This window comes from Neovison vison, chromosome 1 (genome assembly GCF_020171115.1).
Source record: "Neovison vison isolate M4711 chromosome 1, ASM_NN_V1, whole genome shotgun sequence".
NCBI classification, from domain to species: Eukaryota; Metazoa; Chordata; class Mammalia; order Carnivora; family Mustelidae; genus Neogale; species Neogale vison.
The window spans coordinates 209655580-209679173 of NC_058091.1; the positions used below are offsets into that span (position 1 = coordinate 209655580).

At 36.6% G+C, this 23594-nt stretch overlaps 1 protein-coding gene across 2 annotated transcripts in view; it reads right to left on the reverse strand.

Moving 5' to 3' along the window:
• The window catches only part of ATG10 (autophagy related 10), a 237446-nt gene that overhangs the window by 155108 nt on the left and 58744 nt on the right, over window positions 1-23594 (reverse strand). For both annotated transcript variants that reach the window (XM_044266125.1, XM_044266130.1), the window contains one exon: window positions 19809-19916. In XM_044266125.1, the coding sequence (XP_044122060.1) occupies window positions 19809-19916 (108 nt within the window). The remainder of the gene's footprint in view (window positions 1-19808; window positions 19917-23594) is intronic.

A 23594-nucleotide genomic window follows, 5' to 3' on the forward strand; every position in this document is an offset into this window, starting at 1 on the left:
GAAATATAGTATAAGCTCAGTAAATATTCACCAAGTGAATCAGTTGAGGGAAAATAAAAGTACCTAATCAGAGAAGTGAAAAATGAGTGCTGAAAAGGGAGAAAGAACAGATACCAATACAAAAGCTCTCCACAGTCTAGTCATACATTACATCTGTTCTATTCATTAGCTGATGGATCTCCTAAGGCCTATTAATAACAATTTCCGTTATCACATAGCACTTTTCAAAATACTCAATGATTTCACATATTCAAGTTTATACTGTCCTTGGACTTTTCATTTACCCAACATTTCACCCATTCTTCAGTCCCTAGGGTAGTCTTAATTATGTTACAGAAGCTTCCTAATAATTTTAGACTATGTTTATCTCTCCCTTCTTTGGGTGAAAATTTGTGTCACTGCTGTGGGTTGCTATTTGACTTTGGATATGTTAACCCTGCCTCAAAAAATAACATTTGCTTGGGTGCTGGGTCTTGTAAATCAGGGTCTTATAATTCCCAGTATTTTCCCCTAACTAATTGGGCAATACTCTACACCTACTATATACTCAATATAAATTGAAACAAAAGGATTAATCCCAATATTTTGGAAAGATTTTTTTTTCTCATTGCAACTAAGACCTTTACTAACCTACAAATGAATGTATAATTTAGCCATAAAACGTTGTTCCTTGTAAAAATTAGTGTGAATTTTAATTTTGGAAGTATGCTGATAAAAATCTTATCAAATCTATGCTGAAATGATTACAGTGTACTTATGAAAAAATATTACACATTGTGATAACTCCTCCTTCCTCATTTTCCTCCTCCCTGTCACAATAAAACATGCCTTCTGAGTATATACAGGCCCCTGTGTGGTTTCCTCCTTTGAAGCTGGGTGGCCTGAAACTCATTTCTGACCAAGAAAATGTGAACGAAGTAATGTTGCATGATTTCCAAGGTTAAGTTGGTTAGAATCCCTAAGGGTGCCATATGGGTCTCTTGGTCTCTGTGTTCTGGGAAAGAAGGCCACCAGCTAAGAAGTCTAACTACCCTAAAACATCAATGCTAGAGGAAGCCCAAAGCCACGTAGCGAGGACATGTAGAAAGAAAAGAGATGTCTTGCCAGGCGCAAAAATTCTGGCCATCTGAATTAAGGGGTCAAATATCTGAGTGAAAAAGCCATCTTGGATGTGTGGTCCAGTTGAGACATCAAGTGACTCTACACTCAGAATTTTACTTATAATCACTACATTTTACAGTGGCTTTTTTAAGGCAGCAATAAAGAGTCAAACACATACTTAAAACATAATCACTCAGGCACATGCAAAACAGGATTATAATATACACATGTTTTGTATTTCAGTTATATCCCTAAAGCTAGTATTATTTTGTCTATTGCTGCTTTTCATGGTTTTATTTTGTTAATTCTATTGCCACTTTTAATTTTATTCCATTATTTCATATTATAAATTATAATTGGCTTATAAATAACAGTAACATAATAACAGAAAATATTTCTTTGTAGAATCTACTCAGCTGTTTATTAAAATATGTAGCTTTTAAACATTTTTTGGAAGTAGGAATAACATCTTAATTATTTTTTCTTTTTACTAAGTGGTACATAGTAGTTATTCAGTAAAAGTTGATAATTGAATTGATGAGTGGTGGGAAATGATCATTCAGTGAAAAACTCATTCAAACACCTTGTAATGAATCCACCACTGACCCAGTTAAAAATTTTTTTAAAATAAAGACTTTTTATGTGACATCCACAGTCACATCTGTTTAAAATTCTTAAGCTTTTATTCTAATTCAATAGTACCAATTTTAATTCATTATTATCCCAAAATGCATATTGTAATCAACGAACAACCAATTCACAAATAAAATTAAAATATTCTGACATTTTAAATGCATCTGAGGGCCTAATATGAAGTAATCAGAAATAAATACAATAGTCCTTTAATATAACTTTTGAACAAAGCTACAAAACCTTTTCTAAAAGAATTTTTTAACAAATTTTTGCAAATATCCATTGTTACTTTACAATCTTAATAGAGCAACAGTTTCTTAGAAATTTAGTGAGTACCCACTGCAATTCTATATTCTATGTGTGCCATTAATAATTTTTAATTTTCTGCTGTAACTGTTTATTCACCTAGTTTATAAAATCAGTTTTGAAGAAAACCTTCATTGTGACTATCTGAAAAAATTACAAATATATCTGTCTACTAAAACCTCAGTCTTCCATATTTACTGATTTGCTTTCTATTTCATGAAAGTAAATGGATTTCTAATCATTTCAGCAGTTTGGTTAAAAAAAGAATCAAAAGTTACTAACAGCTGGATAAAAGGTTGAAACTTTGCCTCAATGCATTGACAGTATTTTTTTTTTTTAAAGATTTTATTTATTTGACAGAGAGAGAGAAATCACAAGTAGGCAGAGAGGCAGGCAGAGAGAGAGAGGGGAGAAAGCAGGTTCCCTGCGGAGCAGAGAGCCTGACGTGGGGCTTGATCCCAGGACCCTGGGATCATGACCTGAGCCGAAGGCAGAGGCTTTAACCCACTGAGCCACCCAGGCGCCCCGACAGTATACTTCTAAAAGACAGAAATCTAGACATCCATCAGTCAGAAAATATGTTATATAAGGGATTTAGAATAAATTAAGGATGTTCAAAGCCTCTCAAGAGGGTCTTCAAAATGAAGCTGTCCATGAGACATGACATTAATCAAGTAATTGAAGAACAAACAAACAAACAAACTCAGCCTAGCTAAGTACCTGTTTACTGAGCTATTTCTGGGTTCAACGAATGAGAAAATCTAAGAGAACAGGTATTTAGGTGTTCCTCAATTACACTTCTCAAATTTTTACTACCTTCTTCAAAATTTCTCACACAGTCACTTCACTCAATTTCAGGAGATAAGGATTGCTATGGTCAAGGGGCCTAGGAAAAAAAGTCTGATTTCACCCTTTTATTTTCATAAGACAGAAGTTTAATGATTAGGACTGGAAGTCTATCCAAAAAAAGCCCAAATGACCGGCTTAGTTCAGATAGAACCATACAGGATTAAACCAAACTGCAAAACAAAGGAAGAGATGCCAGGAATTTGAATCAAATTACAAGGGTGCAGGCAGAAACTGCTGGAGATTCATAGAAGACCAAGTATAAGGAAAAGCAGAAAGGTGGGCCAATCAAGATGCAAAATTCAGTGTTGGGTTAACAGAAGTGGGTCAGGAATAGCAAATTCAGATCCCAAAGGGGTTAAGTGAGGCACTGAGGTTTGGAGTGATGGGCTGCGGGGCTGCCAGGGCTCTCTGGTAGCAAGACCAGGCTCCACAGGGTCTCTGCAGTACATCAGACTGGACCTGGTCCTAGCTCCACCTCCACCCCCACCTCACTGTAATGCATAGGGGAACTTCTAAACACCTAGCCCCAAGGGTCTCCATATAGCCTTTTTACACATCTTCCAGAGCCAAAATGTTAAAGAATTTCCCCCTGATGTTCCTACAGCAGTGCTCAGAGAAGACAAATGAATGATTACTCGTTACTCATAACGTCTTCCACAGGAGATGATCAAGTTAACTCCAAAGAGGTAAAATAATCATTTTATCTTTCAAGATTTCTGGTGTCTTCTTCTTTGGATATAAAAATGTACACTAAACCTTCACTGAACGTTAAGGTAAAAACTAAAAGGAGGGGAACTATCAATCTAAGAAAGCACAATGGATAGTGGCTAGACAGAAATGTATATCCTTTGAATAATATAAATCATGAAATGTCAGTATTAAAGACCCTGCGACCAGCTGAGATGCTTGGAAAGATTATGGTGGAAGAAAAATGACTGTATTACACTCAAGTTAGAAAGTCAGTATTTTTCCATTCGTAAAAACTGTGATCCCAATGCACCAAGACCTCACTCCCTAATAATAATTGATCAAAGGAGAGAGTCTTCACTGCTTACTTGTATTACAGTCAGTGAAAGATCAGAACCTATAAGAACCTGCCAACAAAATACTCCAGACAAGTGCAAAAATCTATGAAGTATAAGGAGTATAGGCCCCACACTATAAAGAAAAGAAAATCTTACAGCTTTTTCTAAAGCATCAATCAAATCAGAACGAAGTGCCACAGAGAGGATTTTGCTTTATGAAGTGCTGGCTTCCTTCAAGGTCATTCATGACGGTGATGCAAAGATGTCTGCAATACTGCGCTTTCAGTCTCGACACTGGAGAACTGCCTAGGGTCCTTACTTAATGAGTTTACTAGCCGAGCTTCATCTTAATAGAAGCAGTTGAGTTCTCAAAAAAAATTTTTTTAATCTCAGCTCAGTGCAGTCTCTCTCACAGGTACAAAAAAATAAATAAACAAACAATACACTTATTACAAGGTAATGAATACCGAGTTAAAATAAATGTGACATCCAAAGGGCCACTAAATATTGGCATGTCAGTTTCTCTCATTGTGCTCTCTCATTATTCATCATTTTGCTTAAAATCCACAAAATATTTATCTTTTAACACTGAACTTTGTATCTGTTGCTCTCCTTTCTCCTGAAGACACCATTCATTAACTAACCCTCACATCTCCGAGAGACAATCCGAGTTACAAAGGATATAAGAAGCCTAAACCAAGAGATTGTGAAGCTAGATTAGACTGAGGGAGCAGATAAATCTGAAAACGTGGACTTAGGGGCACCTGGGTGGCTCAGTGGGTTAAAGCCTCTGCCTTCGGCTCAGGTCATGATCCCAGGGTCCTGGGATGGAGCATCGTGCTTCTGCTCAGCAGGGAGCCTGCTTCCCCTCCTCTCTCTCTCTGCCTACCTGTGATCTCTGTCTGTCAATAAATAAACTCTTTAAAAAAAAAAAAAAGAAAGAAAGAAAGAAAGAAAAAAGAAAACGTGGACTTAGCATACAAATCTTTTAACTGTCAGAAAGTACCGGTACTTTCACATTACAAAGGAAGGCAACCAATGAGCACTCTCCATATATTTAATATGTTACTCTATTCCTATCACATTGAGGGGATCCGATTTAGTCTATTATTCTACCAGCGTGTTTTACTTGATCACGCTGTCTGGCCTTGCAGCGGTGAGAGTCATCACTGATGACCACGCATATATTTATTAAACCTTCTGGTTATACTTAAGTAGTTCCATGGTAAACGAGCTTCTCTGAGAATATCATTATGATCTGAAGCCCTCAATAGGATCACTATGTTTTGCTTTTCCTCCTATCACACTCAGAGTACAAGAACTATATGGCCAGGAAAAACAAGTAAATTCCAGAGAGATTATCAAGGAGCACCCTAGGAGGGGCCAAGAACTTCTAGTGGTCTCTTTAGATCTATTGTCTAAAATCAATTAATCAATCACTCAATCAATCCAAATAACATTGTTGAAAAGAATTTCACAATTTAAAAGTGTCATAAAAAACTAAATAAAGATACCCCATACAAATAGTAATACTCAATGCCAACAATGAAAAAAACCTAGAAAAGCTAAAACAGGCTAAAAGATGACAGCAAAACTACTTTTGTTTTCCAAACTCTCCTGAGAGTTTTTCAAACGCTCTCCTAAAGCACTCTTCCTACGAGAGCTTTATTTCTTTTGGTACCCTTTAAGATAACACCTGATGCTCAACAGATGCTCAAAAGTATTTGTTGAACCAAGCAGTGAATGAAAAAAAAGTGAAATTAACTAAAATATAGGCACTAATTCCCTGAGGTTAGTGAAGTACCATTTAGTATGTGGAAATAATATTTCACAAATCACTTAAAAGATAGAGAGCTTAGCATATATGAATTAGTCAAAATTCAAAGACATTTTTGTTTTGGAAAAAAATTATTTCCCTGAAAATCTTTAATTTACTTCTCTAAGTTTACTTTTATTACACTAAGCAATAAACTATATGGTAACATAAAGAGATGTCTGCAGCTAAACATTCCTTATTAAGGTGTTTGACATCTAAATCTACTGAATTTCATATATAATATAGTATAAAACCTTCAAAATGCAAACTAAATACAAGCTGAATAACTTCTCTTAATAACCTCGACCACACTGAAAACATATAACCTTATTATTTAATGTGGTTGTTGGATATCCACTCACAATATCCTTTAATTTCTCTCACCTGCATGTTTTCAGGAACTGGTAAAACCCTAGTCCAGCATCTCTATGTTCTCCTATGCAAGTTCTTTATATCTAGCCCTCATGGTATTTCCAACTGTCTGCCTTAAACAAAGAGTCCTTGCTGGCACTGGCTTGTTGCTAGTCAGTATTTAGCTCTCTCTTTCTGTAGCTAAGAGAGAGCAACCATCTGCTTCCCACAGCTTTTCATTCCTATGATAGCTTTCTGCTCTTTCCTTTTCCAACTCAGAAACAGAAAGCAAGAGATAAAACAAAGCATCTTAGGTCCACAACAAGATGCACAACACCCAGGAGAGTTTCCTCCCAATCAGGAAAATGCTTCCTTAGCAACCAAGTTACTAAGGCCAATTAACCTCCTTTCTCTATCAATATTCAATTTACATTAAAGCCCTTTTTGGTTAAGCCCTTCAGTTTTACAATGAGCTTTCTGGCAGAGAAAAAGGTGCTTCTGTCTTAAAGGAGCCAGGCCTTTTCTCATGACTGTAAGGGTGAGCTGAATGTAACACAAGCGGCAGGGGATTTCTTAACCTGATTGAAGGGGCTGAAAACACAGAAAAGGCACAGAAATTAAGTGCAATCAGTCAACATACAACTAAAATTTCAGAGCAAGCAGAGACTGGACATCGTGGAAAACAAGAGATGGAAAAGAGGCTTTGTAGTTGGCCATTGCTTCGTACTTGCCTTAGCTGATTTATATCCCTTCCCATGACCAACAAAGCCCAGGTTACCACTAAATAATCACGGTATCAGTAGAACACCTGAGGAAAGATGCATGGAAGAGAGGAGCACAGACAGCATAAAAACTGAGAAATTTCTTTTGAGGCAAGAAAGTTAAAAATTGGAACTAGTGAAACAGCACTTCAAAGTCATGAACGATTTCAGAAGTAGTAAGAACTATAACACGTTGAGAGAAAAGGAGGGGGTTTTCTAACAACATTGTACAATTGTACAATGATAATTCTCCCCTCAAGATTTCATGCAGTCAGATGGAGGTTACATTTTTTTTTAAGCCTCACAATTACATTTATTATACTGTTTCTAGTTCAGATAAAGAAAGCTTGACAAATATTATACAATAAGTAATTAGTTGTCTTCCGATGTTCATTTTCCAGGTCTTAATGAAGCAAAATCCTTTGTTGAATAATTTTTTAAGTTTCTTTAAATTCTACATACAATGCAAAATGGAACAACTTATATGTAGCAATTTGTAAGGGGCACTATCATAAATCATCCTCCGCCAGTTTTGGTAGCAGCTCTCCAATATCAACATGCAACACCACTGTATCTCAAAACAACCCTCGCTGCTAACACTCACAACACAGAATTTCAGAACCAGTTGTGTTTTCCACTATTGTCAATGAATCATTGTAGGACTCAATCCCCCTTGCACACATTTACTATGAAACACTAAAGCTGCCTTAAGGTGCACTAGTAAAAATTAACATTTCTTATCCTTGCACCCATCATCCTATCTGATCCTCACAAACCACCCTGTGAGGCAGGGACTGCTTCCACACCCTTCTACTGCAGCCGTGTCCAATGTTGAAAAAGAGCAGGGAAAGGAATATAAATGTTATGAAGCACTGCCCGCAACACGTGTTTTACTTTCACAGGACTGGCCAGGTGTTTCTTCCATGACATCCTTTAATGCACACATCAACCCCATGTAGGCACAGCCTCTGATTCCCCATCTCCTGACGCCCTTTAGTATTTGGGGCCCAGGTTTACAGACGAGGGATTTGAGGCTCAAAAAGGTTCAGTAACATGTTCAAAGTATACAGTTAAAATGAAGGGAAGTTGGGATTTAAAACCAAATTTGCCCAACTCCAAAGCCCTTGCTCTATCAACCATGCTATGCCACCTGCTACCCAAAGCCCACGCCAGCCTAGTTAGACTACTCTCAGAATCCCTTCAACTAACATTAGCAACCACCAAAAGTCCAGGAAGTATTTTCCAAATAAGAGTCATAAGCCATTAGCAGGTTCTGAAATCAAGTAGTGGGCCTCAACCAGCAATTTTTTTTTAATTAAATACTGCAGAGTAGATTAGTAAAGCAGGTTATATAAAAACAAATGATTTCATAAATCTCAGTTGCAAGCATGTGTATGTGGAGCGTACTGGGTCCTGCTGCAAAATGTATTTCTTGTTGTGGGTTTATATCAAAAAGGTGGAAAGCCACTGGTCTCAGAGGATGCTCTCACGTAGAAAAAGAACATGGAGAGACTTATCAAGGGACTGGAAACTATTCAGTGTTCAGCTCTGTTCACTTAAATAACATCAGGAAACACAACACAAGACAGGAAGTCCCTTCTCAGACAAGACAGAAAAAGGATTACCTAGAATCAGCATAGGAGGAGGATGCTGATTGTATAATTACACACCTCCTTCAGCAGCTCCAGTCCATCAAGTAGATAGTATGGTTTATTTTTTACAGCACTAATTATGTAATTATCCATAACATTAAATCAGTTCCACCTGATTCAGTCTATCACAGGTTTCCTGAAACATTCATTTGTTTATTATTTTTAAAAAGAACACTAAACTACCAATCATATGTAAAAGCTCCAGTGTGGAAACTGTATAAACTTAAAAAAAAAAAAAAAAAAAAGATCTGTCAAATAGGACATTTTTGGTCCTTTGGGATATATGGCAATTGAAATTTCATGTTATTAGACCTTGGAGCCTCCATAAACAACTGATTTCAGACAAGTATATTCTCGGTTTTTTTCTTCATTATTTCATAAATAATTTTTATTTCATAAAATGCCTATCATACAGCAATAATGCCACATTGCATATTTTCACAAAAAGCTTTTCTAAAGAATAAAACTTTCTATAAGTTGTTCTTTATAATACCTCTGGTATACCCCTCATTCAAAATGAGGCCCTGAGAAAGTGCTCTAAAATAAGTAAGCTGTGGATCTTGTCCTCAAGGAACCAGCAGTCGATTAGTGGAGATAACACTGGACACCACAGCTTCCACTCAGCTGCTTCCCATCACCTCTGAGCAAAGATATAAATAACCCCAGCTACCAGCCATATCTGCAACAGCCACAGAACATCCAGAAAGACTCACCAGATACCTCAAGTAAGCAAGAGACTAAAACAAGGAACACGGACAAGGACAGAGCTAAGAGAAAGCATTCAAATTATAGGCCTCTTCTGATTCTCCCTCCCACATATTCACACTACCTCTCCACTCTGCCTAACCCCTTAAACTCGTCTGACACACTCAAAGCCATTCATCCATGAAATGCAAAGAAGATCCCACACACTCCAAATTGGTTGTGGCAGTCACTCAGGTCCTCCTCCCATTTTTTGCCACCTAACCTCACTGCAGTCTCATCTATTCAACCCCATGACACCATTATTCCCTTTACTCGGAGGGGAATGGGGTGGGGAGGAGGCGGTCCACGTTTGTACTGCACTTCCTGGTATTTCAACCTCAGCTTTCCTTAACCGGCTCTGACTTGATCTGTACTCCTTACTAACTTGAATAGAAATCCCAAATTCAGGAACCTAACAACACACCAACAACCTGGTAAATGCCCTAACATGGACAGCCTACTACTCCTCAGAAGGGGAGATTTAGACAAACCATGCTAAAAACTCAACTACTTCTCAAACCAATTTAAAGTCTTAACATTCTCATGTTCCATCCAAAATTACTTTTAGTGCACAGCCCCTCTTGCTTCCCACCACTGCCTTCTATACTTACCACCATGTAGCTCTCCTACAGCCATTCCCAAGAAACCAAGATGTAATAAGCAGTTAAAAAAAAAAAAAAAAAGATACTAGACTCCTCCTGGCAGGTTAATTCCAACACCTTGTGTCACCAAATGAGTATGACTTGGAAAAGCATTTTTGGAAGTTAGAATCACACTTCAAGAATGCCCAGCATATGCTACAGCCTCTTTCCTAAGTATTGAGAGTCAGTGTAGAAACAAAGATTGGTCGATGGGTTCATAAGGCAGCCAGAGGGACAGAGGGACAGATGGAATTCCAGCCCTCCAGTTTCTCACTGCCAGATTCCAACCATGTGTTTTTAAGTCAGTCTGACTTGTCAGGATGCCAGCTGTCAAACTGAAAAGCTATGGGCACTTCAGCTTTATTTGAGGTAATTGCCCAAGATCCTGACGAGCTCTCCGGTCGTGACTATTGATATGGTTTCTCATTTCCAGCCCCACCCTTGCCCTCTGGATTCATCTTTGTTTGCATGAGGTGACCTTCAACACTCCCCCATGAACTCTGATTCAGGGAAGATATTAGCCACAGAGGAATAATGAAAATGACCTGTTAGAATAAAAACAATCATTTGTCACCAGTGTCCCAGAGGCAAAACGAAGAGAAAATTTAAGAATGGGCTTAATCCATCATGTCAGATGTTGTAACCTGGTCACACTAGATGTGGTGATTACAAGGTAACAAGTGACTTAGAATAAGTCAAAGTCCATAGCTTGATTTTGATAGATGTCAACACAAAAAGAGTTGAAGTTGAAAGGAGTGACAAGAAGGAAGGGATTATAGATTACTTATTCAAGAAATCAGGTAGTGAAGGAAAGAGGCGAGATAGGATTAGGATTACACCACCTAAGGATGGTGTAAAGGTACAGGACCATGGAACTTAGGTATTGAGGGCATTACTGAGACAGCAAGGTTAAGACTAAGAAAGAAGGTAAGAGAAATAAAAAAGCGACTGGTATCTTCAAGGGTCTTGAGACTTAAAGGGTGTAGAGAGCACATTCAGAGGGAGAAAAGTGAATACAGTTGAAAATAAGGAGGTTGATAAAACAGGAGAATTTCATAGTTTGAGATCATCATGTATTTTTTTTCCCTTTTGTTTCGCATCTAACAGACCTGAAGGGAGGTTGAAAGCGAACTATTTAATAAATAATTATTGGGAAAAAAGCATTAATAATGTCACTTCAGATGAGTCAGTGGTCATGTTAACTATCTCATCCGAGAATAGTCCCTTTCAGATTACAACTACCTTACTTTTCCTTCAAAATAAGCAAGGGACGAGCAACAATAGTATAGAGACCACATTTAATCAGCCAGGCAGCTGTACCCTCTGACCCATGAGCCAAAGAAGGCATTCTTTCAGGCATCCACCTGGATGTTCTTTATATAACACTGCTGGCTGGACAGCCTTCCTACTCTTCCCAATCCATTCTAAACTATAGCTGAGACAAACCTGTACTCTGTATCCAAAGGCTCCTTTGGGGTCAGCTAGAACTGGATGTGACTTCTCAATGCTTATCACAAATACAAAAGACTAAGAATGTGCTAAGAGCAAAGAATACCTCTAAAACAGTAAATCTGCAAGCACCATATGAAAAAAACATAATTGAAGTTCCCATACCCCATTTATGCAATCAAAAACAGTAACTGTTAAAAACACTTTGACACCTTACTCTTAGAGTTTTTTTCCCCTTCGCTTTTCACTTTGAAACCTTTAACACAGTCCAATAGTTTAAAGTAAGACTATTATTCACCCTTAGGCACAAAAATTCAGAAATAAACTTAAACAAATATGCCTGGCACTTCATTGTAAGTACTATTTAATAAGTAGACAATAAGCTAATAATAATAAAATATTTATTCTAATATTGCTGACTTTTAGTTAAGTTAGCAGTATATTAGGAAACAGGAAATCCTAGATAATTCAATCCACAAAAATAAATATATAGACTATATTAGTTTTTGGCATTTTTTAATGCCAGGCACTGATGCTTCTAAGAACACAGTGGTGATCAGAGTAATCTAACCAGATGAATAGTCAGGTTCAAAACCACTAATCCAATTTGAAAATGTATTGTTCTCTCCCTGCAAAATAATCCATCTGCATTTTTAATAAAGGCTCGTTAATAGCAGGCATTTCAGGTACTAGTGGAAGAAATATTGGGGGCTACAGAGTTCTATTATATAAGTAGCAATCTACACGTATGACTGTCCCTAGTTCTGAGCAATGGTTCTGTAGTAAAATTATACTCGATACAATAGTTCATCTTTATCTGACAATTAAAAAAACCCCTACAAGCAACTAATTTCATTCAAGCTACCCAGAAAACAACCCTCTAAATATCTGAAGATTATAGTTCTCCATGAGATCACACATTTCCATTGTAACATTCAATTTCTTTAGAGTATATATATGACAAAACTGTTTTTGAGGAAAATAGGAAATTATGTTAATGCATATTTTTCACTCCAGAAAATATTTTTTTAATTAACCTTTTCAATTTAACTAAGATTTAGACAATGTATCCCTTTACACACATGCATTTCCACTGGCTAAAAAAAAGGGGGGGGGTAATAAGTACCAAATAATGGTTTGGGTTTCATTTATTTTAGATTTGATTATAAAATCAAGATATCCTACTCAGAAATTCTCCATGGAAAAAGACCCACATAAAGTTTGAAACCGTCTTTCAATCCATTAAGTATATTTTTTAAAGCTATTTCATGGAAAGCATCTCAAATTCATTAGAAGAAATGGGAGGAACATGTAATTAGAAAATTAAAGTAATACATTAGGTGTCCTTCCTCAGAAACAATTGGTTCCTGTTAGAGCTTTACAACTGAACATAAGCATTCCACACTGAAAGCTTATCAGATTTTTATACAGAAATACCAGTTCAGTATTCTCTGAAGTACATATCTATGACTAGAAATAATCTTACCTTTGATTAAACAAAAAAAAAAAAACCCTCATTATTAGAACTACACATAAAGGAAACTTTCTGATATAATGTGCTGCTGAATTAAAATACAATGAGAGCATCAGGTGCCTTTATGAAAGCTTTTTTACTAGCTTGATAAATAGAAAAGGAATTAGCTATCTACCTGAATTGATTCAACTTGATTTGTCTCAAAAAACCAGATTCTCACTTTGCTCTGCCAGGGAGAAGAGAGCACAGAGAATTTCAAATCTAGAAGTAACTTTAAAAACCTATGTAGGTTATAGGTTCTCAATAAACCTAATACACTCTCTGAATTTTGCAAAGTGATATTTATTCAGGTACCAAGGACCTAGAGAAGTTAGAGGAGTCAGGAGAATGTGGAACATTTCCCTGTAAGACCCTCTGGCTTCACAAAAGAAACCAGAAGTTGCTTTAACACACCTAAGACTTCATTAGAGCAAACAGTTTTAGTGCTACATCTTTATGTGTAGTTTCTGATGAGTTCTAAGAGTAAGTTAACACTTCTGTCATATAGGAAAGAAATATAATTTGCATTAAAATACTATATCTAGTATAATAATCCATATTACAATTAGTAATCCTAATTACAATTAGAGTTGTAAATCCTAATCAGTCCTGATTGGTTTTGAGAATGTCCTATACTCGCCACTGTCAAATAGCACACCACTCTATGGCATATATTTACACTCTAAATAAAATCAAGACTTGCTTTGTCTTTTAACTTTTTCAAAATATCTGAAGAAAAACACACAAGTGGGATTGGGTCTGCTATGTTAATAGTTATTTTCTTTTAAAACTCATTTACCTATCAACATTAGATTAATCATATCAATAAATAAACACTGAGTAACTACTATACATCCTTCCATCTGTGTCTACACACATTAAATATAAAAGATTTTCTGGCATTTTAACATTGCTTTAATAATTACATTTTCAAATACTGGGGGAAATCATGCTTACTACTCATTTACATTTACCAACATGTTTATACTTTAGTTTAAAAATAGCAGTTGCTTTACAGAAAAACTGTAAACACTGAGAACTGTGGCTTGTCATTTATTCCATTATTTAAAAAAAAAAACAAAACATCACGATATTTTGACATAGGAATCTATTTTGGACATACAAAATAGAACTTATCCTAGAAGCCACTTAATAAAATCCTTAGGGCAAATGAGTATATTTGAAGACCTGGTTACCTCAGAAGAGCATCATTCTCTTGAATATGTTCTTTTGGCAACTGAAATCATCTCCAGCTACTGATTCTCAGCTTTATGCTTCGGGGAATTTATGATAGGTTGTTTTTGTTGAGGGCTCCCTATCATATTCTACCTGCCCTGGACTAAGGAAAGTCCCAGTTAGTGAACTCTGAGGCCCTAGGACAAACATCCTTTTTCCAGTAGCATACTATTGCTATTTTTATGACTCTATCATTTTCATAGTTTTAAAAAATGTAATGAAGGTGCAACCTCAGGCTCTAAAGTAATGAAGATAGTAAATGAATAAATAAAACATGCTCCACACCCATCTCTAATACCTCTTCAAGAGGAAGAAATGGAACTTCAGCAATCTAACTTTAGACAGAAGAATCCAAACTGCAGTAATATAAAAAATAATTGACCAAATTAAAATAAATATATATAGGTGCCTGAAATGAATTAAATAAAGGCCAAAGTCTGGGCATCTCCATTCTATGAAAATGATTCAGATTTTCATAAATGAAGAAGTCAGAGATAAAACGAAAACATACAAAGCAATGTCAGCCAGAAAACTAGTTCTATAGGTAAGAATTTCTCAGATAGGGGTGCCTGGGTGGCTCAGTAGGTTAAGCCTCTGCCTTCGGCTCAGGTCATGATCTCTGCTCAGCAGGGCTCTCTGCTCGGCAGGGAGTCGGCTTCCCTTCCTCTCTCTTTGCCCACCTCTCTGCCTGCTTGTGATCTCTGTCTGTCAAATAAATAAATAAAAATCTTAAAAAAAAAAAAAGAATTTCTCAGATATTTTCCACTTTGAGCCTCACCAATCATTTTTTCTATTGATTATTAATAGTCAATGCCCATTTTGAATATCCATCTCACTATTACCTTTTAAGAGTGGTTTAATGCTATACATGATAGAAAACTATCACCTTGTTTCTCCGCACTAGTTACTGAAGTCTTTAGTAGCCAATGAGCCAATGAGTTAATCTAGAATCTTACAAAATATTTTTAAAGCTTAGCAGTTATTTTGCAATAATATATATATGTATTTTAAAGGTTTATAATGACAAATTTTCATCAAATATCTGTCTAATTGAGATATACAGCTTGTGTTCCTACTTTCATTCTTAAATTATTATTTAATTTACATAAGTAAGACTTCAATAAGGACTTTCACAATAAACTCATATTTGTTAAAGCAGACCAATTATTAAATGTTTTCTTAACATTGTTAAATAAATGATCAAATCTTTATTTACCTAAGAAAAATATTTAGCTAAATCCAAAAAATCATATGGTGATAAAGTGAAATATTAACACCAATATCCATTTACAGAAATAAGTGTTACATAAGATATTTCAAGGACCGGAGTTGTGGGTCCTGGTAAAAATATTCATTTATATCAAGATTTTAAATTGAGGGAATGGATTTCTTTTGGTCATTGATAAAATATCTTGTTCAAAAACTGCCAGAGTCTTGGTTGTTATTTCACAAACTCAGAAATGTCACAAGCAAATCATATTAACTACTCTCAATAAATGTGTTATCTAATATGATTAAACTATAAGAATTCCTATTCTCCCAAACCAGTACTAAAGAACACCCTAGTAAATTTAGATTTCTGAATACCATCTTATTCTTTTAACTATCATTTTGAATTGCATGTTAAAAATGCAAAGAAGGTAGTGATTATGATTCTCACAAACTACTTCACTTATATATTCCATTATATGTCGCTTTGCTTTTAAAAATCCAGTTATCAGGGTCCCTTAGTGGCTCAGGTCATGATCCCGGGGCCCTGGGACAGAGCCCCGTGTTGGGCTCCCTGCTCAGCAGGAGCCCGTTTCTCCCTCTCCTGTTCACTCTGCTTGTGCTCTCTCTCTCTCTCTCTCTCTCAAGTGAATAAATAAAATCTTTTAAGAATTAATAACTATAAATAAATAAATAAATAAAATTTTAAAATCCTGTGATTATCTACATACCACTGTAGATACTCTTATTTCCTAAGAAATCATGAAACCAGCTATCTTTCTACAATTAAGAATGCTGATTCTGGTTAGAACAAGGAAGGAGAAGTTTCCCACATTACACATGGCCAAAAAAAAAAAAAAAAGACAAAACTGAAACAACTATTAGCAGAATATCTTTAAATTGGAAACAGAGAGATATGGAACTTTTGGGCTTAAAGTCTAAAGAGAATTCAGAGGTCCCTTGCTTAGTCTTCTCTACAGTGCAGGATTCCTTTCTATAATAAAAGAGGTTAGGTTATAGGGCAGTGGCCTAAGCATAACCTACAGCCCATATGTATAGTCTACATGACCTCCAGAGTTTTTGTTTTGTTTTGTTTTAATTAAGCCAATGCACAAAAATCCAGATCTTTGCCTCCTCTTTAAAATCCACCTGAAGCTGCAGGTCTGCTGCCCCTATTGGATGAGTCATGCCTTCTCCACTTCTCCACCGCACTTCCCATCAGCGCATTTCACTCACCCATCATCCGGCTGTCTTTTAAGCAACCAAGCATTTCAGTTGATGACCACTCACTATACCCACTCTGTTGCTAAACATCATCATGAAAGGGGAGGAAGCATACAACTTTGCAAGTTGACCAACTTCACTGTAGACAACGCTAAACATTATTGAGAATTATCGAAAATAATTTCCAAACACAAACCAGCTCTGTCCTCAGAATCAAAGTAAACTTATTATTCTCTCTTCCGCAGAACAGGCTTCTAGATATCTGAAGACAACTTTCCTAGGTCTTCACTTGCAGCTTAACATCTCCAGAACCCCCAAATATTCCTCACAGCAATATATGCAAGCCCACTTATGGCCCCTGGATGCTTCTCTGCCTGAATGAATTCTACTTATGATAAATATTTTATTAATTATGATTTCTCAACTCTTACTTTATGTTTATTATATATTCTAGTTATCAGAGCTCTTCATATGTTATAATGTAATATTTCCTTGTTCTACATCAATGGTTTTCAAACTTGTTGGCCTCAGGACCCGTTTTCACATGTAAAATCACTGAGATCCCAATGAGCTTCTGTTTAAGAGAATTTTATCTATTGACATTCATTGTATTAGCAGTTAAAACCAAACTTTATAATTAATTCATTCATTTAAAACACATGTTAACATAATCACATATTTCTATGAAATATTTCTATGAAAAATAAACACATTTTCCAAAACAGCATTGTCTCCCTCCTTTCATCTAAATACAGAACTTAAATATATAGTTCCCAGCGGATCTCATTTTGTTGGTTTCACATCACTCTTTGGTAGTGGACACTACTGATGACCATTTTAGCTCCATTAAGGCCCGTGCACCCATCCTCACTTAGCTATTTTGATTGTTAGCTGATACCAACACACAGCAGAATTACTCAATAACACTGGAGCCACCTGGCTTGGGAAGCTATCTTCACCTCTACTTTACCCAATGACTGAATGACAAGCCAATAACTGTCATAGAGTACAAAAGACCCATTCCAATGACACAAAGTGGAACTAATTCTGGGTGTAGTTTGTGCTCCGTAGCTTCCCACGGGATCAGATCCAAGTTAGTTTCTAGCAGAGACCACATTCTTCCTTAGCTTTTATCCCTTGTTCTTATTCTGCTTCTGTCACTCTCTTTCTTCTAAGAGCCCATCCCTAACAAATCACTTGAACAGGCAACTCCATCCCAGGCTCTGCTTCTGCCAAACCCAACCTGAGACATCTTTCATCCCACCAAGATTATTGTAATATCGACTCTGTCATATATCATATTAATGATCTAACTAATGATATAACCATCTCAGCTGTACAGCATCTCAAATATGCCAAGCATTCTATCATAGATCAATGCAGTGGTTCTCAAAATGTGATCCCTGGATCAGCAGCTACAGTAAAATTCGGGAACTTGTCAGGACTGCAAACTCTCAGGCCCTATTTCAGACCTACTGAATCAAAAATGCCATCATAGAGATGTGCCATCATTAACCAATGCATTATTGTTATACATTTCAGTAGTTCCCATTTCTTCCTAGTATAAATAATGTTGAGATGAATGTACTTGCAGGTAAATCTGTGTACATTTCTAATTATTCTAAGGGTATTTTTCTGTAATCTACTTTGAAGTAAAAATATTAAATCAAAAAATAAGATGTATTGATAGATGACTAGAGGGACAGACATATAATAAAGCAGACACAGCAAATGTTAATGGAAGAAACTAGGTGATAACAATAGGGATGTTGACTGCAAAATTTCTGCAACTTTTTCATGTTTGAAAATTTTTAGAAAATGTTTAAAATGAAAAATGTTGAAAAGACATATTTTATGAAGTTAATTCCTAAAATTGTAATAAATTATTCATAGGATATGGCCATCTTTATACTCTGTGAAGTTAAAACAACAACCAAAAAGTGTCAGTTCCCCTCACACTGTCAATACCACTTTTTAAAGCTTTACAATCTCTGCCAATGTGTTAGGCCTAAACCGGAAATTCATCTTTAAAATCACCATTTCCATGTACATTTTAAAAGTTAATATATAATGAATTGAAAAGCTTCCTAAATGCTTGGCCTCAGATTTGATGTTGGCTATTTGAACTATGAAGCAGTAATCAGGATTTGAGTGCCCACCCAGGGGCACTTAGCTTATTACCAAACACAATACCCTCAAGAATAACTTGCAAACTGAATTACACTGGCAAGAGTTACTTCAGGGCAGTGTCATATATGGGTGGGGTAGGGACAGCTAATGCTGGATTGCCAAATTGGACTGATTTAACAGGTCCCGAGAAAGGGCTCTTCGTTCACAAGAAAAGTGTCCTCTCCCATTTACCAGGATGCTCAGAATTCCAAGCATTAGTATTTTCTTCCACTGTGTTGAAACAATTAGATCTCCACCAATTCTATTTTAGAATTCAAGTATTTTACTTCAGAATGGGCTCTCCAAAATTATGGTATATCCATAGAATGGAATGCAATGAAGCCATTTAAAAAGAACTATGGAATTCTACATTTACTGACATGGAAAGATCTCCATGATATATGACTTGTTCATTGCAAAAAGGAAAAATATATATGCGTCTAGATGATAGAAAATGTGTGGAAGGATATTTACTAAAATATTAAAAGTGGCTATCTCCAGTTAAAGGACTTATGGGAGTTTTTTTACTCTTTACATATTTCTTTATTGTTTGCTTTTGCCATGGATATATTAAAAATTTCCTTACTAACAATAACAAGAAGGCTATTTGCATTTTGATAAAAATAAAACTGAAAATATCCCAGAAAATCACTAAGCCATTAGCACCTTATTAAAATTTAATTTACCAAGAATTTCAAGTCAAGGTTAAAGTCCCCTAAGGAATGAGACCCAGATCCAGAATATTTTAAAGGGCATAGGAGAAAACAGTTAAATGCAGACAGCCTAGGCAAAGAGATCTCCAGCCACGTACTAATCAGCTGAGGGACAGGTCTGTGCTGTCCTGGGAGGATTTCACTGGAGAAAAGTCAACAGGCAATGGAAGGCATCTGTGGTCTTCAGATCCATAGTCTGTGTTGATTCAGAGCAGGTCTTAACTTTACCACAATTTCTGCTTTCAACGTTATAGAAGAAAATATCTCCTAACCAATGATGTTCAATGTTGCCCCTAGAGTAGGCCCAGGATCCGATGCCAGTTATTTTTTTCAAATATATATTTAACAGATTTAAATTGTTTCATTTATACTTCACAAAGACTGAAAGGGAGAATGTGATTTAGTAAGTCACTTACCTCCACGGGAAGACATGTCTGGACATGGGCAGATGTTCCCGGATGTGATACCAGTGTCCCAGGTTTCATTTGAAATTGTGTTTTGCACATGTAGCCTTCAGAACAATCCTGTGCTCCACATGAAGAATACATAAGAAAATGCCATTTTAAGAATTCATCATACTGAGAGCTATGGTTTCTTGTAAGTTCCAAACTGAGTAATAAAAACTTAAGTACATTAAATTATATGAGATATATTATGGATAAAGAAACTCATCAAATAAACCCTGCATATAATAGGTATTCATTGAATAGAAGTTTTAATCCCCTACTTTTCTCACTTATTAATGATGTCTTCCCTTCTCTGAGGTATCCCCCCTCCTTTTTCTTCCAAGCAGTACGTAGCCCATAAGTCATAGAGCAAAACCTCAGGTTGGCAGCTGTTAAAAAGCGTTTAAACTTACAGAAATACTTTCTCACATATTAATATTGATTTCATGGCCTATATAAAAAGAGAAATTTAAAGAGGACTTGCAACAGATCTTGAAGGTAGAAGGGATCTTCCATTTTAATTTCTTGTTCAAGGCAAGATCTCCATCACAACATCACAGGGAGATAATTGTGCGGCGCCTACCTAAGCACTTCCAGGAACCCTTGCTTTACTTCCTTATATGACCACCACCTCCATTTTGGTATGTGCTATATAGTTCACTGAGAAAATCCTATTTTATATTGCACTGAAATGTTTCTCTTTAACCTTAACTCACTGGTTTTAGTTCTGCTCTCCAGAATCTAAATTCTTCTCCACAAAGCCATTCTTCATAGACTTGAAGACAATTACCATCATTTTCAAATGTTCCACAGAAGATATGATTTCCAAGCCCTTCACTAGTTGTATTTCTCACCTCTGTCTTATACTTGATCTTAAATACACTGTTTATCTAATAGTGGTCAGTTCCATTTTTTAAAAGCAAAACTTGGTTGAATTCAATAAAGTCATATATAAAATGTAATACTTCCTCATACACAAACATACTCACATATTAATGAGTATTATTAATTCTCCACCAAACCGTCACACTAACACTCCCATTTTAACAGAATTTAATAGCTATAATCAAGGAAATGTGATTAATCTGATGTAGCAACAAAAGTACAGAATAGCATTCCAACTAAAACCATTCATAATTCACTTAAATAATTTTACTAGATTCAAAAATTCAGTTTTTAACTACATAATAAGAAAAATTTTATAGCGTTTGTGAGTGATTCAATATTGAATTTATTTTTTTTTTAATTTGTGTCATGCCAGGGCGCCTGGGTGGCATAGTTGGTTAAGTATCTGACTCTTGGTTTCAGCTCAGGTCAAGGTGAAGCCCTATGTCAGGCTCTGTGCTCTGCGTGGAGTCTGCTTAAGACTCTCTCTCCCTCACCCTCTGCCCCTCCCCTCTGCTCACTCTTTCTCTAAAATTAATAAATAAATCTTTTTAAAAAATTGTATCATGCCAACTATGGAAGAGCATTGGATTCTAGGTAACAGTACTAGGTTGAATCAGGTCCCTTCACAATTCATGTGCCCCCTGGAACCTCTGAATGTGACCTTATTTGGGAAACAGGGTCTATGCAAATGTAATTAAGTGAAGATGAAGTCATACTGGAATAGGGTATCCAATTGAATATTGAATCCAATATGAAAAGTGTCCTTTTAAGAGGAAAATTTGGCTATAGAGACACAGACACACAGGGGAGAAGGGCAGGGGAAGACAGAGGCAGAGACTGAAGCGCTGCATCTGTAAGATAAAGAATGCCAACAACTGCCACCAACGAGCAGATGCTGGAAGAGGCAAAGAAAAGTTCTCTTTAGACTTTAGAGGGAGCATGGCCCTGCAGACACCTTGATTTTCAGCTCCCAACTTCCAGAAGTGGAAGAGAATACATTTGTTTTGAGTCAATCAGTTCATGGTACTTTCTTATGGTAGCTCTAGGAAACTAATAGAGGAACTATATTTTCTAAGAAATCTGGCAGCACCTCTACAATGTCTCCCAGTTAGCTGGGCTGACATCCCATCAGTACTCACAAAAGAACCCTGCTGGTTGGTCCTGCTCAGCACCAGATCTATTGGCTGGACCCAACTTATTTTGATTGATTGATGCCACTGCCACAGATTGTTAAATATTTAAATATCCTTCCTCTCTGTATTGTAAGCTATCAGGTAGCCAATACTATCACCTTTAAAAAATATTTTACTTCAGGGGTACCTGGGTTGGCACCTGGGCTCAGTTGGTTAAGCGACTACCTTTGACTCAGGTCATGATTCCGGAGTACTGGGATTGAGTCCCTCATGAAGCTCCAGCTCCACAGGGAGTCTGCTTCTCCCTCTGACCTTCTCCCCTCTCATGCTCTCTCTCTCTCTGTCTTTCTCTCAAATAAATAAATAAAATATTTTAAAAATATTTTACTTTATTTATTAATTTGAGAGCGAGAGTGCACGGGCAGGAGTAGGAGGAGGGGCAGAGAGGGAAGGAGAAAATCTCAAGCAGACTCTGTGCCAGAGCAGAGCCCATGGGAGTTTCAATCTCACAACATCAAGAACATGACCCAAGCAGAAACCAAGAGTCCCACGCTTGACCAATAGAGCCACCTCCTCACCCCAACACTAACACGCTTAATTATTTCATTAAAGTTATACATTTTGTAGATGGAATTATCGTTTTAAATTCTAGCTCTGCATCATCCAAATGCAAAGTACACCTGAGGGCCTTCCACCACTACAATCTTTAGACAACAAAAAGACTTTTAATTTTGGCTTAAATTGAGAAAGACATAAGGATTGTAGTTGTTGCTGTTGCTTTTTACATCACGTATCCATTTCCTCTTCTTCTGAAACAGTAGCCCACCTCCTTCCGAGGATCATTCCCTTCTCCCCTATCAGTATGGACACCAGACTCTGCCGGCCAATAGGAACATCAGTCCTACTGGCCTTGGAGATTCAGGAGGGCAAGGAATCTACTCAGGGCCAATGAAATACAGTTCAGGACTTGGGTTAGGGGATGGGGGAGGATATTCTCTTTTCTACTGGATTTGAACTAGGAAGATAAAGCCCTGGCAGTGTTGGCAGCCATCACATAATCAAATGAAGCCCGAGAATGAAGCCAATGCAGAGGAAAGCAATGCCACAAGATGCAGACAGACCAGCTCTTGATTATAGTGTTCACACCAACCACACTTAAAGCTAGCTGTACCCTAACCTAATAAATGTTATTAGTTTAAAACCAGATGAGGTTTTCCTATTGTTGAAAATGAGCCTCCTAAGACCGCAGAAAGAATCTCTTAAACAATAAAATAGTTTGACTTGAATGAATAAACTACATGGTTTCTACTATATTATATGATTACCCTCATTATAATAGATAAGCAAAGGCTGATGATATAGAGGGTTTACCAAATATAGTAAAGCCATCAATAGTAGGTGATTGTGAGACAAAAAGTACAAGCAGTCTGCAATTTAAAAATAATCTAGCTGGGCGCCTGGGTGGCTCAGTGGGTTAAGCCGGTGCCTTCGGCTCAGGTCATGATCTCAGGGTCCTGGGATCGAGTCCTGCATAGGGCTCTCTGCTCAGCAGGGAGCCTGCTTCTCTCTCCCTCTCTCTTTCTCTCTCTCTCTCTGCCTACTTGTGGTCTCTGTCAAATAAATAAATAAAATCTTTTTAAAAAATAAATAAAATAAAATAAAAATAATCTAGCTATAGGAAAAAAAAACTCTCAAGATATTCAGAGAAGAGTTAGAACTAAACTTTTATACTGAA